Here is a 20102-nt window from a genome sequence, read left to right on the forward strand (position 1 = left end):
TATTTTTCAGACAAGATTGTGAGATTATCACTTAATACTAGTTTATATAAATTATCTTAGAGTAGGGTAGTTCTTTAAAAGTTATACACGTTCTAGCTGGGCATGGTGACATGTACCCTTAATCCCAGCACTTAGTAGGCAGAGGCAGGTAGATCTCTGTTGAGCTCAAGGCCAGCCTGGTATACATTGTGAGTTCAAGACCAGCAAGGGCTACAGGGAGACCTTATCTTAAAAAATAATAATAATAATAATACTTAATAGTTATTAATATAATCTTCCTCCTATCTATAATAAGCACAGGCTCTATAACTATTACGCTTACATTTATACAATTTCATTATGCTCAGGCTTCATCATTTGTACCACAAACATTCTCTCAGAAACAAAAGGGGAGCATTGTTTAAGAACACATTGAAATTATGATTCTTTTAGTGAGCTACATGTTTAGATTTCTTCATAGTATATAAATCAGGCACACTTGAGTGAGTTTTTAGGAAGATAAATTATACTCAGCTTTTCCTGAACATTCTATTTGGAAAAGTTTTGGACATACAACAGAGTTGAAAAGAATTTGTAATAAACACCTAAATGCCCCCTACCTGGATTCTACCATTAATATTCTGTTTTTTATTGCATTTTTATTCATCTGTCAAATCATAATAAAAACTATATTTGAAGAGAGTTTTGATGAGTATTCTGTCTTTGCTTTAGGTCATTTTTATTCTTCCTTTATATAATGGTAATTTTTAGGAATGAATTATAACTGATCTGCAATGTTCTGAAAGCATTTGAATTTCAGATGTAAATAAAACTGTGTCTGCCCTTTTTCTAGGTCCAAAAGATGAGTCGTGGATATTCAGAAAACAATAATTTCTTGAATAATAACCAAATGGTATTGGACATGATCCTTTATCCATTAATTGGAATCCCTCAAACCATCAACTGGGAAACCATGGCAAGGCTTGTGCCTGGATTAACACCCAAAGAGGTAAGTAACAATCCTCCAAGTACATCCTGAAAAAAAATGGAAAAAATAAAATAAAAAACCCAAAACTGCAACAACAAAAAAGACAAAAAATGTGCCATTTAAAGAAATAGCATCTAAATAAAAGGTGTTTCTTGTTTTACATCCTTGTGTGCAGATATAAACACTATGTATAGAACTATATGATTTGGCTAGATGTACACTATATAAAACGTATATTTACAGTCAGGGTTTCTCTTCAGCCGGCTAGGAAGCCTGACTTTGTGTTCTTCATCATTTGCCTTCATTTTGCACTAACACATCTCTCCTCTACCAGGTTCCTTCTCTGTTTTTTTTGTCCTTTTTTTCCCTTACTTATGGACATTTAAATTGTTTATTGGTACTGATTTAACTATGAACAGAAAAGCAAGTGGGCCTTGAAACAGTGTCATTCTGATAATCTAGATGATTTTGTTAATTTTATACTCTGAATCAAAACTTAAAATTTCAGAATCCTTTTTTGTTTGTTTTGTGGGTTTTTTGGTTTTTTTGTTTGTTTGTTTGTTTGTTTCCTCCAAATTTACTTTATATTATTTAGTGGATATAAATTAATGAACAGAAATTGAGCAAGGTATACATCAACAGTTTAATAGAACCTGATAACTTAATTTCAATTTTTTTTCAAATTCATCTTTAAGTCTTTCCATTATAGGGCTCATCAGGAAATTAAGCAACGTATGAATACTTTGGTTGAATGTCAAATTAAGTATGGTATGGTAATTTCTTCTGTAATGCAATTATGAAGAACCTTCAAGAAACTTGTTTTGAATGTAGAAAAGTGTTAAGAGTCAAATATTCAACTCAATATAAAATAAGAACCATTTCTGATTTGTTAGGTGGAGAGAGTTTCTCCTACTGCTAATGATTTTTAGCTATGATATCACTAAACTGAACAAATCACCTTGGGAACATAAGGAAAAATAAACATGCTAAATGGATAAAGCATGACTGCATTTTTACTAGACTACCTCTAACATTTCAGAAGTTTAGAGATTTAGAGTGTTCTTATGGGGCTGGAGAGATGGCTCAGCAGTTAAGAACACTGGCTGTTCTTGCAGAAGACGCAGGTTTGAATCTCAGCACCCACATGGCAGCTAACAACTGTCTGTAACTCCAGTTCCAGGGGATCCAACAGCCTCCTCTGACCTTCGGGGGCATTGCACGACATGGGTGCACTTACCTACATGCAGGCAATACACGCATACGCATAAAATAAAATAATAAATAAATAAAATATAAAAAATAGTGTTCTTACATTAATTTTAAGAAAAATTAAAGGAGAAATTCCTTTTTTTTTAGAGATCACCAATTATGAAGTCATGTAGTTATACAAATTCTGCATTTGTATGCAAAACATGAAACACATTTACCTTTATTTTGACACCTTTCTAAAAAACAGAGACTGAGATGTGTTTATGTAACTTTAATAACCTCTGCACTACAGTAACAAGAGATGCAGAATCCTTCTGCTATGGTTCCAGACAACAGGGAAAGAGGGCACAGGAAAGAGAATCAAAATTGTCACAACTAAGAAACTACTACTGTTAAGTTTCATCCTGGTGCCACCTTCATTTTTACAGAAGCATGGTGGCATAATTCAAGCTCAATAAATCAGAAATCTTAATATTTAAACTTCACCTCGATTTTCAGTGATCATATTAACAACCAAAACAATAAGATAAGACACATAGGAAAGGTTTAATATTAAACCCACTTTGCTAGAGTTGGTTTCTAGACATGTCATTTTTAATAGAAAAGGGATAGTGCATCTCAGTTTTCTTATAAGCTAGGAGATCACTTTGAATTCTGTATTTCCTAACTGCAAACAGAATATAGCACTTACAGCAGGTTATAAATAAATATAAATAAATTGGTTTTCAAGCACAGAACCAGCCCCAGTGATAATACTTTTTTTTTTTTTTTTTTTTTTTGGTTTTTTGAGAAGGGGCTTCTTTTAACCCCCGCTTGCCCTGGAATTCCTTATTAAGACCAGGCTGGCCTTGAACTCACAAAGATCCGACTGCCTCTGCCTTCCAAGTGCTGGGATTAAAGGCATGCACCACCATGCCCAGCCAATAATACATTATTTAAAGACTTAAGGCAATGAATTCTATTTTCAATGGAAAAAAAGAGCTGTGCAGAGAAGCTTCAAACTACTTTTTTTGTGTGTCAGTGTTATAAAATGTAGCTTTTAATAAAACCCTGACCCAAATGCCAGTAACTTCAGAAAAGAATTTGGGTGGAAGGGAGAAACTTGTCTCATTTAGGAAAAATAACTTTTTCCTAATCTTCAGCACACACAATTTAAACACATACAGCTGCTGTAACACTTTACACAATTCGTATGTACTGGAGCAATAACAAGATCTAAATACAATTATATTTTTTTAAACACTGGGTCAAGACTTTACATAAAAATACCATCCTACTTTCCCCACTGGGTTTCTAAAATATCACATACTTTCCTCAACATCTGCAGCCTCCAGGAATTTTTAGGAAACTTTGGTGCATGATCTTAATTCCTAATCCTTGGCTCTTTGGGCTCAGTGTCAAAAGATCAAAACCACCAAAAATGATGGTTCACAAGAGACCCTGGCTCATTTAGTCTCATAGAAAGCTGTGCTACATCAACTGGCTCCATGCAGGAGGGGCACGTGAAGGATCTCATCAACCAGTCATCTATACAGTCCAGGTGATACATGTGCATGCGTGGCAGAAATCGAAATGGGTCCTCATAAACAAAGTCCATACAGATTGTACACTCTCGGATCTTTTTTCTGATCCATCTCTTCCAGGGTCATAAACTCCTTTAGGTAGATGCTGTATAAGGCCTATTCTTCGAGCTATGCTAATTTGTGCCCCTTCAGTCAGCTGAGTTGCTAGCAGAGTCTGGGTAGGTGTTGGATGATAGACTGGACTGGAACTTATTCCTGATAGGGCGGTGGCTCCTCCTGATCTGGCTCATCCCCTTGCCAAAGCTAGCCCGATTGGACTGAGACTTGTGAAGCAGGGAGATGTCATCCGAGGTCAGGGATTTGAGGCAGTTCCCCATCTTCCAGGGCTGGAGTGTGTTTGTGATCTCTGCAGGGTTTTCAGTGTGTTCACCGCCCTCTCTGCCAGGTGATGTTATAAGGGCACAGCTGAATAGACAGTTGAAATGTAAAATTAGCCTCTCCTTTATCCTTTAGAATAAAGACCACGCTCACTTAAGGACACTCCCTTCTCTCAAATCTCCTTTCCTATCTTCCCACACCACAGCCATAGAGATTCTCAGTTTGTTCTGTTTCTTTCCATTCCCACCGTCTCAAGCTAAGGTCTCCCTGTGTTCAACGCTGCCCCCACTCTGCTATCAAACTTTCTTAGAAGGAACATGTAGATTCTTGTAATTCTTTCATGAACACTAGTTTGAGAAGCATTGACCTCCATCTTTTTGTTGTGCTCGGTTTGGATTTTTTGAGATGAAATCTTACAGCATAGCCCAGGTTGGCCAGGAACTTAGAATCTTCCTGCCTTAACCTCCCAAGTGTTGGGATTATAAGATTATTCCAACATATCTGGCATTTCTTAATTTTTTTTCTTCTTTGTCCCTCCAGTACTAGGGACTGAACCCTGGACCTAGAGAATGCTAGGCAATAACCCTACTGATAAGTTTCCTCATCCATGACCTCTGAATTTTTGCTGCTCAAGTATGTAGATCACCTTAGAATTCTAGATGTAGAAATTGCATTTGTGATTTTTTTTTTCTTCAGTAAGTTTAAACTGATTCCTCACTTCCTAGCTCATCATATATGCTCAATAAATAGGAATTAAGTCAGTAAATAAATCGAGATCTGCTCTATTGCAACTGAGGAAACCAGACCCCACTGAGTTTACTTGTCCTCAGCCATATAATCGTTTTGAAATGATGAGTCCATTTTTTAGTGTATGTCATCACTACATGCATACTTATTTATGTGCACTTTTGTCTTTTGGGTTTTTACATTGGAATTAAAACATTACAGACTAGTAAACTCACCTATTTTTCCATCTTTTTATTACAAATGTTTTCAAACAGGGAAAAAGAACAATAAAACAACCCTGTTTCCTTTATGTAAGTGCAACAGTTCTAGCTGTTTGCTTGATCTCTTCATATTTTTATAATGTCTTTATTTTTGAGAATTCTTTAAAAATTGTGTTACCTACATGTATGTGAGTGCCCCTGTGTCGTGCAGTGCCACGGAGATCAGAAGAGGGCTTTGGATTTCCCTGGAACTGGAGTTAAGGATGGTTCATAGCCACCATGTGGGTGCTGGGAATTGAATCCAGGTCCTCTGCAAGAGCAATCAGTGCTCTTAACCACTGAGCCATCTCTCCAGCCCCTTGTTTATTATTTTTATTTTATGTGTATGAGTGTATTGCCTGCATGTATGTGAGAGCACCTGTGTTGTGCATTGCCACAGAGGTCAAAAGAAAGCTTCAGATTCCCCTGGAACTGGAGTTAAGGATGGTTCGTAGCCATGATGTGGGTGCTGGAATCAAACCTGGGTCCTCTGCAAGAGCAGTCAGTGCTCCTAACCGCTAAGCCATCTCTCCAGCTGTATTTTTGAGAATTTTATACATGTTATATTTGCATCAATCCCACCTTCCTATTCCCCCCCAACCCCCTAACTGTTCCTGTGTCCCCCCTCCACTCCATCTGTTTCTTGTCCTTTTTTTTATTACTATTACATAAAATGTTTATAAATACACATATTTAATGCACTGAGTCCATTTAGTGGTGCTCCTGTGTACGTATGTTTAAGGCTGACTACTTGATTAGATAACCTATCAGGGATCTTGTTCCTGGAGAAAATTGAGTTTTCCTCCCTCAGCATCCATTGATTGCCTATAGCCCTTCATCTAGAGATGGGACCCTTTGAAATTTCCCCTATCCATTTTGGTATGCCTACTGGCGGTGTCGCTATGCAAGTCTTGTTAAGCTATAAAAGTAAATTTCAGGTATTATGATGCTTTATCCCTATATAGAACAGCATATTTTTCTTTAGAATAAAGACATTATTGCATATCAAACTACCATCGTCAAACCTAAGAAAAATTAACAGTAACTCTATTATTTCATCTGATTCAGACTTGCTCAGGATTTTTCTTTTAATTGAAATGTAGCTAGGCTGGAGATGTAGCTCAGTGCTTGCCTAGAAAACATAAAGCCCTGGATTTAATCCCCAGCATGAACTGGGCATGATGGTGGCATATGCCAGTAATCTCAGCATTCAGGAGGTGGAGATTGGGTTGGGGATTTAGCTCAGTGGTAGAGTGCTTGCCTAGCAAGCGCAAGGCCCTGGATTCAGTCCTCAGCTCTGGAAAAAAAAAAAGACGAAAAGAGGTGGAGGTAGGAGAATCAGAATCAGAAGGTCAAGATCGTCCTCAGATATGTAGTGAGTTTGAGGTCAGCCTGGGACACATCGGACCCTGTCTCAAAAAAAAAATAATAGGCTGGAGAGATGGCTCAGCGGTTCAGAACACTGGTTGTTCTTGCAGAAAACCTGGGTTTGAATCCCAGCATTCACACGGCAGCTAACAACTGTCCATAACTCCAGTTCCAGGGGATCTGACGGCCTCTTTTGTCCTCTGAAGGCATTAAACAACACGGGTGCACATACCTACATGCAGGCGATACACACATACACATAAAATAAAAATAATAAAATATGAAAAAAAATTAAAAAAAATAGCAACTGAAGTGAATCTGACGTTTTTATTTTCTTTTATTTTTTGAGATGCTAGGAATTGAACCCAGGGCCTCATTCATACTAGGCAAGTACTCTACCCCTGAGCTACATTGCCAGCCACTCAACTTTTAAAAACTGGTACTGATTTTTAGAAATGTTATTCCTAAATAAAATAGACTTTCAAATAATATATATGTATACATATATCAAGGTAATAAGCAAAAAAACAGAATTATACTCAGAAATTATAAATCTGATTTTACTTTGAAAAAGCTCCTAACACACACATATCCTCACATTTCCTTTTTATACCTGTATGAATTCTTTTGTTCTCTTCCTTCCCTCCCTCCCTCCCTCCCTTCCTTTTTTTTTTTTTTTTTTTTTTGGTGTTTTTGAGACAGGGTCTCCCTGTAGCCCCAGCTGGCTTGGAACATACAGAGATCCTCCTGTCTCTGCCTCCCGAGTCCTGGGACTTAAAGGCGTGCACCACCACACCCAGCATGAATTCCTAAACTGACCATGAATGTGGTTTTGCTTTTTCACTTACGATATTATAAACATGTTTAGATGCAACATTAATTAAAGTTTAATTTTTTAAAGTTTGAAATTTTAATTATTCTTGCATTTGGATTATAGTTGTTGGGGAACCCTGCTGTTTAGGGTCGCAGTCTCTCCATGTCTGGATAGCCGCAAGCCGGCTCGGCGCAAATGGAAAGACTCCCCTTCTCAGTGGGGCGTCTCCTACTCTCTTCCTGACTCACCTTTGAAATGGCCGTCACAGATACATGACCTCTGGCATAGGAACTACCAGGTTTTAATCAGGCATTGTCTGACAGCCTGATAGAAGCCCACCACCACATGTAAATGGGGCATTCTATGGGCACCTATCAGCTGAGGCTTTTGCTACTGCCACCACACTATAAATTCTCTAGTTTTCCCCTAATAAATCGGAGCTGAATCACTGAATAAACTGAAGCTGTATCACTGAACTTGTCTGGAGCTGTATCCTGTGTTACCAGCCTGTGATTCAGTCTTCCCGGAGGGGGCTGTCCTTCCGTCAACAACCACTTGCGAAGATCTTGCTTTCGCTGTTCCTGCACCTCCCCTCGTGATCCGGTGGCCAATGGATTGCGTACACAGAGGGAGCGTCCAGCAGCTTGGAACAGAACCCGCCCGGCAGCTGACAGCGACCCACAGAGCCACCAGCGCCTGGTAGCTGCGGAGAGCCAGGGACCCACACAGCAACGCAGTGCGCGAAACCCGCACACCCCAGCCAACAGCTGGCGTAGCAGCGTGCAACCGCACCACAGCAACAGCTGGCGCCCAACGTGGGGCCTCCGAACTCCGCGCCAGCCAGCAGCTGGCGCCCCCTGAAACGCAGAATTCGTGAGTACCTCTCCCACCAGAAGAGCATTGGAAATCTCTTTTTTCTTCATCTCCCATCAGGAGATTAAAAGGCAGCTGTGCCTCCAAGCCACCCCACTCGTGGGGCCTGGCAAATCTCTCTTTCTTTCATCTCCCATCAGGAGATTAAAAGGCAGCTGTGCCTCCAAGCCACCCCACTCGTGGGGCCTGGCAGTCTCTTTTATCTTTTCTTCCTTGTAAAATAAACTTCCCTAATTGGTTTTGTTATCTTGCCCCCGGGGCACTCAAACCACAGCTAAAACCAGTTAGGTGAGAATTTAAATTAACTAGCCCCTGCAGAGCACTTGAAAGTTCAAGGTGGCTCGTGCCGTATAAACAAACAAACAAAAGATTTAAAAGTTGGTAGAGCATGAGACTCTTAATCTCAGGGTCGTGGGTTTGTGCCCCATGTTGGGCGCCAGCTGTTGCTGTGGTGCGGCGGGTTGCGTGCTGCTACACCAGCTGTTGGCTGGGGTGCGCGGATTTCGCGCACTGCGTTGCTGTGCGGGTCCCTGGCTCTCCGCGGCTACCAGGCACTGGTGGCTCTGCGGGTTGCTGTCGGCTGCCGGGCGGGTTCTGTTCCAAGCTGCCAGACACTCCCTCTGTGTACGGGATCCGTTGGCCACCGGATCACGAGGGGAGGTGCAGGAACAGCGAAAGCAAGATCTTCCCGAGTGGTTGCTGACAGAAGGACAGCCCCCTCCGGGGAGATTGTATCATAGGCTGGTTCCAGGCACAGTGAGACACAGAGACAGCTCCAGACAAGTTCAGTGATACAGCTTCACTTTATTGGGGTGAAACCAGAAGATTTATAGTGTGGAGGCAGTAGCAAAAGCCTTAGTTGATAGGTGCTCCTAGGATGCCCCATTTACATGTGGTGGTGGGCTACTATCAGACTGTCAGACAATGCCTGATTAAAACCTGGTGGTTCCTATACCAGAGGTCATGTATCTGTGACGGTCACTTCAAAGGTGAGCCAGGAAGGAGAGCAGAAGGCGCCCTGCTGGAAAGAGGAGTCTCTGCATAAGAACGCCGAGCCCCTTAGGCTATCCGGACATGGAGAGACTGCGACCCAAACAGCAGGGGTCCCCAACAATAGTTATTGAACCAGTCCCTTGTTTTGAACATTCAGGCAGTTTTCTTTTCCAGCTGTATCTACTATGATGGCAACAGTTACAAATACTTGATTCTCATTCTTTTGGAAGATAAACACAGAAGCAAAATTGCTATTATTTTTATTTTATGTGTATGAGTGTATTGCCTGTATATGTGTAAATGCACCGTGTCATGTAATGCCCATGGAGGTCAGAAGAAGGCTTTGGATCCCCTGGAACTGTAGTTATAGATGGTTGTTAGCCACCATGTGGGTGCTAGGAATCGAACCTTGGTCCTCTGAAAGAGTAGTCAGTGCTCTTAACCCTGAGCCATCTCTCTAGGCCCCAGCATATCTATTTAAAAAAATATTTTTTTCTTGATTTTTTGAGAATTTCATACATTGTATTTATATATGGGGTTTTTGTTTGTTTGTTTGTTTGTTTGTCTTTTTGAGACAGAGTCTCCCTGTAGCCCCAGCTGTCCTGGAACTCACTATGTAGACCAGGCCAAACTTTAACTCACAGAGCTCTGCCTGCCTCCACCTCCCCAGTGCTGGGATTAAAGGCGTGCACCACCACGCCTGGCATCTACTCAGAATTTTAAAGGAGAAAAATAATTCACAAAATTTTATGTATTAAAATATACAAATTTTGTAGATATAACCAAATTAATAATCACAAAAATAGAAGTATCTTCAAATAGAATATAAGAAAATATCTTTTCTTATGAGAAATCTTTGTTACTCTGTTTTGTTCATAGTTTATAACTTAATGATTAAAGTTGATGAATGAATAAATATGTCTTCTCTCTTCTAAGTACCATCATTTAACAATGTATCATTACAATTTGACAGAAGCTAATCATTCATAATTATTTAATGGTTACTCTGATTACTCAGTGATAATATCATACATAGATGTTAAGCTTGTATATTACCTTTGTGCTATTTTTAAATTCCTTAAATTAGGGGCTGGAGAGATGGCTCAGCAGTTAAGAGCACTGACTGCTCTTGCAGAGGACCTGGGTTTGATTCCCAGCACCCACATGGCAGCTAAAAACCATCTGTATCTCCAGTTACAGGGGATCCAATACCTTCTTCTGACCTCCACAGGCAATGCATGACACGGGTGTACTTACACACATACAGACAGTACACTCATACACTCATACCTAAAATAAAAATAATAAATAAAATATTTTAAATTCCTTAAATTAGCAAGCAAAGTATTAGCTTTATGGCTTGTTTGTTTTCGAAATGATCTCCCTGTATCCCTAGCTGGCCTGGAACTCAATTCGTAGAGTAGTCTGTCCTCAACTCACAAAGATCAGCCTGCCTTTGCCTCCCAAGTGCTGGAATTAAAGGCGTGTGCCCCCACACCCAGCGCATTATGACATTCTTCTAACAAAGTGTGATCATTTTTTTTAATTTAACTACCATTTATACCATTTTATATCCTTGCAGTGTGCAAAAAGGTTTGAGGAACTGAAGAGCAACGGAAGCTCACCTGTTGACAACCAGTATAATCCCTTAATGGCTGCTGGAGAGAGTCCTGTAGAAACCTTAGCTACTTACATTAAATCCTCACTTCTTGACACACAAGGTGACTTTCAAGAGACTCCAGTTGGTCAAGATGTAGTTTCCAAAACAGGTAAGATTTTAAAATGAAGTACTTGTCCTTATGAAAATTCCAGTCATTTTCTCTCTTTGTTTAAAGGCTATTAATAAAAAAATCTGTTAGTGTTTGTATCTTTGAGAATGTAAAATTTTTAATTGTCTTTACTATTTTTAAAAAACCTTTAACTGTTTATATATAGATCAAATAATATTTCCAAAACAAATATTAACTATCAAAATTTCAGCTCAGTTTCTTGATCTTGTTTCATCACATATTGCTTATTATTTTTGTAACTTTTCTTTTGAAAAAGGGTGGCATGTATCCTAGGCCAGGCTCTAACTCACTTTGTTGTTGAGGATGACATTGAACTCTGATTTCCCTGCCTCTGTCTCTCAGGTAGTGAGCTTATAGGCATGTATTACCACACCTGGGCTTTGTGGTGCTGGGGATTGAGCCTAGGACTTCATACATGCTAGATAAGCCCTCTGCCAACTGATTATATTCCCAGTTTTCACTCACTTTATTTTAAATGAATTTGACATGTACTTTCTTAGCAAATTTAATATTTCTTTTTCTCTTATCTATAGTTTATTTATAGAATTTTTGTTTAATCAAAGAGTAATGGATTTTTCCTCTTCTGGCACTGAGTCAGAGTCAAGTTGTAAATCCAGCTGTGCTCTGAAGTCTTTCCTTCCTTCCTTCCTTCCTTCCTTCCTTCCTTCCTTCCTTCCTTCCCTCCCTCCCTCCCTCCTTCCTTCCTTCCTTCCATCTCTCTCTCTCTCTCTCTTTTTTAAAGATAAAGTTTCATGTAGCCTAGGCTGGCCTCAGACTTGCTGTATAGCTGAGGATGACCTCAAACTTCTGATCCTTCTGCTTTCTCCTCCCAAGTGCTAGCATTATAGACATGTGCCACCATGCTTGACCACTTTTTGTTGTCACAAAAAGAACCTCACTTATCTCTCACATAATTTCTTTCCACCTATGCTCTATTGCAGCTAACAAAAGATTCAGGTGACACAGTGGCAAGCTTGCAGAGATGTTTTCTGCAATTGCATTTGAAAATAACTGATTTTAGGAGTCCTCATGGTGTACTGAGTTAATTTCAACAGCAGCAGTTAGAGTATTGAGATAAAAATTTACTTCAGAGGGGCTGGAGAGATGGCTCAGCGATTAAGAACACTGGTTGTTTTTGCAGAAGACCTGGGTTCAAATCCCAGCACCCACATGACAGCTAACAGTTGTCTGTAGCTCCAGCTCCAGTTCCAGGGGATCAGACAGCCTCTTCTGTCCTCTGTGGGCATTGCACAACATGGGTGCACTTACCTACATGCAGGAAATACACGTATGCATACACATAACATAAAAATAATAAGGAAAATATTTTTTAAGTTAAAAATTCAGAAAGAGAAAAAAACCAAGCTTTTGGACATTTGACCTATGTCTTTTGGAAATGTTCAGTATAACATTAGCAGTTTGTGATCCATTTTTGTACTGTTTTCCTCATGGCTTTAAAAATATTCATATCCAGTCGGCGTGGTGGTGCATACCTATAGTCCAAGCATTCAGGAAGCAGAGGCAGGTGGATCTCTGTGAGTTTGAGGCCAGCCTAATCTATGTAGTGAGTTCCAGGCCAGCTCGGGCTACAGGGAGACCCATCTCAAAAAGACAAAAAAAAAAAAAAAAAAAAAAAAAAAAAGCCAGATGTGGTGGTGCATGTCTTCAGTCCCAGCACTCCAGAGGCAGAGGCAGAGGCAGGGGCAGGCAGATCTTTGTGCATTTAAGGCCAGCCTGGTCTACATGGTGAGTTCCAGGGCAACTGGGGCTACAGGGAGACCGTGTCTCAAAAAAACAAAATAAAATAAAAATATTAAGGGAAATGCCACCTGCCAAATGCCATGTGTAACTGGCTTTGGAAACCGTGTGTTTACAGTATTACCATTCCATAAGTAGAAACTCATTCTCAGCTAGAAATGCTAATCGATCCCCTTTTTTTTTTTTTTTTGCATGTGTCTGTTTCTGTATTTAAGAAAGACATAGTATAGCTTCTACAAGGAATTGTTCTTCAGAAAGTGAAAATTGTGCTACTCGTAATGGTGGAGAAAAGACTGAAGACTCTGAAGGGTAGGAGGCTGGTTGTTTGCTAGATAAGATTTAGTATCAATATCAACTTTAATTATAAAAATAGATGATTGGTGATTATACATGTGCGTTATATACTTTAGGAATTTCACATTACACAGTTGCTGAAACGTTAGAATCAGCTTAGTTCAAGTGCTAAACAGTAAGTGAGTACCTAATGCTTAAAAATGTGACCTGTTGATGCTATTTATAAATGATGGGCTTTCTTTCATTTTTAAAATTTATTTAAACATTAGAAATGACATCTGTTGTGGTGCATGCCTTTAATCCCAGCACCCAGAAGGCAGAAGCAAGCCAATCTCTGTGAGTTCAAGGCCAGCCTGGTTTACATAGGGAGTTCCAGGTCAGCTGGGGCCACAGGGAGACCCTGTCTCAAAAAAAAAAAAAAAAAAAAAATGACATCTGTTAGCATAAAATTTTAGAAAGTAAATTTCAATACTTAAAAATCTATAAGCAGTTAGCTCTTAAAGTTTATGAAATGAAATATATATTTTAGAACTATTTGACTACAATTTATAATTACTATACAAACATTTAAAAATTAGAACGTCTTTTAGTTATGTTGCAAGTTTTGATATTTTGTATTGTTTCGTATATTTCCTATATAGTAAACTACATGCATAGTAAATGTTTACGTTTTGACAAATAGTGCATCATATAACTATAACTTAATGAGTAAACAAAACATTTTTGTCATCTCTAAAAGTTCCTTCCCTGCACTTTAGTTTTGATAGGTTTATAATAGCAATTAATATACAAGTAACATACCTACCTTTCTTTCACTTTTTCTTTCTTTTCTTTTTCTTGCTTTCTGGCATGGAGAATTGAACCTAGGACCTTACACATGCTAGACAAGCACTACTACTCAGCTAATATCTGCAGCCCCTTTTAAATGGATTTGTAATCAGAGTCCAACCAGATTGCCCTCTCCAGTCTCCCAAATAACCGAGACTACAGGTCTATGCCATCACTCCTGGCAAAAATTCGCTTCGTTCAGGAAGTCGGTGGTGGTGATTTCATACAGTGTGAATGTACTTAATGCCACTGAGCATTTAGAAGTATATAAAATTATACATTTTATGTTAAAAATATTTTACCACAATAAGAAAATCTTAAAGTGTATGTTTCAATGATTGTTGGCTTATTTGCATAGATTTTTAACTGATAGGTTTGTGTCATGCAGAAATTTGCCAGATACTTTTTTAAGGCCAGAATCATGCAATATTTCATATTGTGGGTCAAAAAGTCATCGAAAGTTTGTACTACATGTTTCCTGTTTATATTTTGATGATGATTTCTTTGGAAGAATGGTTTGTGGAAATTGTTTTAATTCCCCAGGTGTAGTGGCACACACATAATCCAAGCTCTGACAAGGTGAAGGCAGGAGGTCTTGAATCTGAAGCCTGAGCTACATAATGAATTCCAGTCAACCTAGGCGCATCATGAGACCTTGCTTCAGAATAAACCCATTATTTGAATTTTTTATTACATTTATATATTTACTGTGTGTGTGCGTGTGTGTGTGTGTGTGTGCGCGCGCACGTGCGTGTACGCACGTGCGTGCATATGCTGTGGTGAGCCAGAATGTGTCGGTCAGAGGACAGTTTATGGAAATCAGTTCTCTCCTTTTCACCATGTGGATCTCGGAGATCAAATTCAGGTTATCAGACTTAGCTACAGGTATCTTTATCCTGCAAGACATCTTGCAGGTCCTCTTTTCACTTTGACACAGCATTGATTATAATCCTTTTTCTTATAGCCCAACTTCATATAAAACAATTTTTTGTTTTTGCAGTGTATAAATTAAACAGAGTAATTCACATTTGCACATCTGTTGCACACTGTATTTCTTCACGTTTATTTCCTTTCTGCTGTGATCTGAAGGCAGTGTGCATCACACTGATTTGTGTGTATGTGTTTGTGAGTGTGTGTGTGTGTGTGTGAGTACACATGAATATGTGTGGTTGCGTGTGTGCAGGGCAGAAGACATCCTTGAGTGCCACTCCTCAGGTGCCAGCCAACATTTTTTTGAGCATACCATCACCTCTTGCTTTTTTTTTTTTTTTTTTTTTTTTTTTTTTTTGAGACAGGGTTTCCCCTGACCTGGAACTCACTATGTAGACCAGACTGACCTTGATCTCACAGAGATCCTCCGCCTCTGCCTCCCGAGGGCTGGGATTAAAGGCATGTGCTACCATGCCCAACCACATCTTGCTATTTAAGTGGGTTCTGGGACTAGAACTCAGATACACTGACTGAGCTCTATCCCCGGTCCTCTTTTTTTTTTTTTTTCGTTGACTTTTGGAGTTTTATGAAACAGGGGCTCACTTTGTAGCCCAGGGTGGCCTAGTACTCACTGTAGAGTATGGGCTAGCCTCCAACTCATAGCAGTCCTACTGCAGCAGGCGTCCATATACTGGGATTGCACACATGAGCTGCCACATCTAGCTAAATGCATCATTTTCAAAGCAGGGAGATTCAAGGAGTATGTAGTTTTTGAAGTAAATTTTCTAATACATTAACTTAATAAATTACTTTAGGCTATAAATAAGCATATTGAAGTCTTTGGAATTCTTTTAACTATATTCATTGACATATTTAATGAATACCTACAGACAAACTTTTTTGATGCTAAAAAATAACTAATACCTAAAATATATAAATAACTAAAAATAACTAATTTCTGATTTGATTCTTCAAAGAAACATCTTAGTTATGTTTCCTTTTTCATAAGTATAGGAATATGGTGTTTAGTCATTATCCCCCCCCCCCGTACCATAGTCAGGTAACAGTGTTGCTGCGTGTTCTTCACTACAATTAAAGCGTAGTATTCAGTTGTTCTTTGGGAATTGAAAGTTGAACACTAAAATTGAAGCCATGTAAATTACTAGCCCTTTAGTAACATATTTTATTTCCCTTATGAAGTGAGTAGCTTGCTAAAATTAGTTCTAATCTAAGATATAATCAGTTGACAAGACTTGGGAAATTCTGAATGTTAAACCTATAAAACTGATTTTGTGGTCTAAATATTCAGAAACACCTGTTCTACTGCCACTAAATGTCCATGTTCTTGACTCCCCTTCTAAAACTCTAATTTCATTTCTATGTAACATTTTTTATGAAGGCCAAACATGGTGATCCATGTATGTGATGAAGCAAAAAACTTGAAAGAAGATTTTATTTGCCCACGAGATCTTTTGATATCAGAAATGAAGTACTTTGCTGAATATTTATCTATGGATGCGCAGCGCTGGGAAGAGGTGGACATTTCAGTTCATTGTGACGTTCACATTTTCAACTGGTTGATAAAATATGTTAAAAGGAACATTAAGGAGGATAAAGATTGTGAGATACCCACTTTAGGTAAAGGACAATCTTGCTTATTTTGTAGTGAAACTTGTATGTCCCCTGGTAACTGTTTCAAGTCAAAACTGAAATGTAGATATTTATTTGAATATTAGTATTTATGTTCATATTATAGAAACTGGTGCCTCATCTGTTTAAGAAAAGATCCTGGAGACTCCTTTAGAGGGCCTACAAGGCTACCATAATCTGCATGATAATACCAAGATGTCATTTTTTATTATTATTATGCTAAGGTTTGCTCAGATTGTGAAAAAGCAGTGGTGTGAAAAACTGTCAGAGTCTTAGCCCAAATTAAAGCAGAGACAGGGAATTGTGCCATCATATTCTTTAAAACCAAGCACTCATAGTTGAAAGGAAAAAGGGAAAGAAAAGATGTAGGTCCACTTAAGAATGTTCTTCTGTATTTTATTTTATTTATTTATTTTTTGGTCTTTTTGAGACAGGATTTCTCTGTAGCCCCAGCTGGTCTGGAACTCACTATGTAGACCAGGCTGGCCTCAAATTCACGGAGACCCACCTGCCTCTGCCTCCCAGGTGCTGGGACTAAAGGCGTGCGCCACCACACCTGACACAAGAATGTTCTTTATTAAATCTCAGACCTTGGTTATGCATCCTTTAGAATGCTCATAAAGGTAAAATGCACTTCTGATGTACAAAAGTACATGGCTGTCTTGAGGAAAAAGCATTCCTGCAGTTGAGTCATGAGCTAAACCAGCTTCCTTTTAAAAGCAGAAAAACATTTGTACTTGGGAAAGCAACTTTCAGAAATTATGATTGTGCATACTTGGGTACTTGGGACACTTTTTCATAAATGAGTTTAAGGAAAATAGCTGATAGTATTTGTTACCGGTGACAAAATCCAAGTGAGAATTAGAGTTTTGGAAAACTTAGCTGCTTCTGTGTGACTGGCAGCTTCTCCAAACTGACTTTTCTAATGAGCTATGACTAGTGGTCATACTAACAAGTTTGATTTTTTTTTTTTCGGTCTTTTTGAGACAGTGTCTCCCTGTAGCCCCAGCTGTCCTGGAACTCACTTATGTAGACCAGGCTGGCCTTGAACTCACAGAGGTCCGCCTGCCTCTGCCTCCCGAGTGCTGGGATTAAAGGCATGCGCCACCACGCCTGGCACAAGTTTGATTTTTTAAATGCCTATTTTTACAATGAAATGTCTGAATATTTAGAAGATCCACATAACTCAATGAGCCAGTATTTTCCAAATAAGCAATATACAACATTTAAAAAGAAATTAGGGGGCTGGAGAGATGGCTCAGTGGTTAAGAACACTGTTCTTGCAGAAGACCCAGGTTCAAATCCCAGCACCCACATGGCAGCTAACAACTGTCCATAACTCCAGTCCCATGGGATCGGACAGCCTCTTCTGTCCTCCACAGGCATTGCACGACACAGGCGCACTTACCTACGTGCAGGCAATACACACATACACATAAAGATAATAAATAAAATATTAAAGAAAAAAAGAAATCAGGCATGAGGTGATGATCCACTCAAAGTGCAAAATTTAGCAAAGTAGGAACACTTCATTGATATGATTTCAGATTTCATTTCACTTAACATTTAATAAACTACTAGTTGTTGGGCTGAAGAGATAGCTCTGTGATTAAGAGCACTGACTGCTCTTGCAGAGGACCTGGGTTTGGTTTCTAGCACCCACATGGCGGCTAACAGCTGTCCACAATTCCAGTTCCAGGGGAGCCGATGCCCTCTTCTCACCTCTGAGGGAAGTGCATGACATGCATCACTTACATACATGCAGGCAATATACTCACACAAAAATAAAAATAATTAAAACAAATTTTTTAAAAAGAAGATATTTGTCAAATTCTGGTGTAACAACAAAAGCAGCTACTCATAAATTGAGTGTAGAACAGATGTGGAACCAGGGTGGTGGTTCATGCTTGTAATCCCAGCACTCAGGAGGCTGAGACAGGAATATGGACATGTGTTCCAGACCAACCTGAGCTGCATAGCCAGTTCTACAACAACTTAGGCTACAGAGTGAACCCTGTCTCCAAAAGAAATCCAGAAATGGATAGGAGAATCTTGCAGTCTTGTTAAGTCAGACATTGAAGAGCTTTGCAAAGAATGTCAGTAAATGACATTCACTAATGTTTTTTTCATTTTGAAGATAGATATTTTTCACAAAAATATGTTTACATGTAATAGGATTATTATATTTTAAAAAACTGAATTAGAGTCGAGCGTTGTGGCACCTGCCTTTAATCCCAGCACTTGGGCGGCAGAGGCAGGTGGATCTCTGTGAGTTCAAGGTCAACCTGGCCTATCTACATAGTGAGTTCCAGGCCAGCTGGGGCTACAGGGAGACCCTGTCTCAAAAAAATCAGGAAAAAAAAACTGAATTAGTTTTTTAAATTTCTCTGTTTATAATTTCTAATATGGTGAATATTGGTAGATATAATGCATATAAGCAAAAGTTGTTTAGGATTCTTAGTTTCTAAGATTGTAAAGGGGTCCAGAGACTAAAAGTTTGAGAACCAGTGTTCTAAATGCTGTTAAGTGACACATATATATGAAAATGTGATGAAGCCTATTATTTGTACACTAAAATATTAATTAAAAAAGTAATCTTTCAATGGGAGCAGACTTATATAAAAAAGCCTGTGCATTAGAATAGCAATATCAGAATAATTTTTTTAACTTTTTTTTATTTTATGTGTATGCATGTATTGCCTGCATGTAGGTAAGTGCACCTGTGTCATGCAATGCCCGTGGAGGTCGAATGCCCGTGGAGGTCAGAAGAGGCTGTCGGATGCCCTGGAACTGGAGTTACAGACAGTTGTTAGCTGCCATGCGGATGCTGGGATTCGAACCCAGGTCTTCTGCAAAAACAACCAGTTTTCTTGACTGCTGAGCCATCTCTCCAGCCCCAGAATATTTTATTTTTTTAATCTTTTAAAAATTTACTGTTTTTATTTTGTGAGTGTGAGTGTTTGCCTGCATTGTATGTAAGTGAACCACAAGCGTGCAGTGCCTGCAGAGGTGAAAAGAAGGTGTTGGATCACCTGGAACTGGAGTTACAGATGGTTGAGGTGCTGGGAATTGAATGTGGGTCCTCTGGAAGAGCAGCAGGTGTTCTTAGCCACAAGTCATCTCTGGCTCCCATGAGTATTTTAAAACACTTGTTAAAGGTTGGGAGTATGGCTCATAGTAGAATGCTTACTTAATATTCAGGAATGCTTGTGTTCAATCTTTAGCATTATAAGCAAATAAGTAAAAAAAACTCATTACTAAATCTCTATTGACAGTATTAAAAATCATTTCTCACATTTATAATTTATATTATAATGACCAAACTAATGGGGAAGAGTCCTAGTTCTTTTTGTTGTTGCTGTTGTTGTCTTTTGGAGACAGGGTCTGCCCTGCCTCTGCTTGCCTCTGCCTCCCAAGTGCTGGGACTAAAGGCAGGTGCCACCAGGCCCATCAATTTCTAGTTCTTAAGTAAAAATTCAAATTCTAAGATTGTTAAATCAAAAATTCCAACCAGACACCAGATTTCAGGTTGTCTAGTTATGACGTGGAAATTTGTTTACTCCGGCATATTTATATGCATAGTAAGGGTAAAAGAAACGGAGAAAAAAAGCTATTTATTCTGTTATCTTTAGCTTAAATTACTGCTGCAAATGTAAACTTTTATAGAAGCAATCTTTATTTTATTTATTTATTTATTTGGTCTTTTTGAGACAGGGTCTCCCAATACCCCCAGCTGTCCTG

The 20102-nt window shown here is 39.0% G+C and overlaps 1 protein-coding gene and 1 pseudogene across 3 annotated transcripts in view; one reads left to right on the top strand and one right to left on the bottom strand.

Moving 5' to 3' along the window:
- Nucleotides 1–20102, top strand: part of Kiaa1841 (KIAA1841 ortholog) — a 75801-nt gene that overhangs the window by 4268 nt on the left and 51431 nt on the right. For 2 of the 3 annotated variants that reach the window (XM_008844479.3, XM_008844480.3), the window contains exons 3-6: nucleotides 833–988; nucleotides 10694–10880; nucleotides 12875–12968; nucleotides 16111–16349. In XM_008844479.3, the coding sequence (XP_008842701.1) occupies nucleotides 842–988; nucleotides 10694–10880; nucleotides 12875–12968; nucleotides 16111–16349 (667 nt within the window). In that variant the 5' untranslated portion in view covers nucleotides 833–841. The remainder of the gene's footprint in view (nucleotides 1–832; nucleotides 989–10693; nucleotides 10881–12874; nucleotides 12969–16110; nucleotides 16350–20102) is intronic. The other variant, XM_017800966.2, reaches the window with a different exon arrangement.
- Nucleotides 3582–4097, bottom strand: LOC103743259 (annotated as a pseudogene).

The sequence above is a fragment of the Nannospalax galili genome, unplaced genomic scaffold (genome assembly GCF_000622305.1).
Source record: "Nannospalax galili isolate Female #2095 unplaced genomic scaffold, S.galili_v1.0 scaffold682, whole genome shotgun sequence".
Taxonomy (NCBI): domain Eukaryota; kingdom Metazoa; phylum Chordata; class Mammalia; order Rodentia; family Spalacidae; genus Nannospalax; species Nannospalax galili.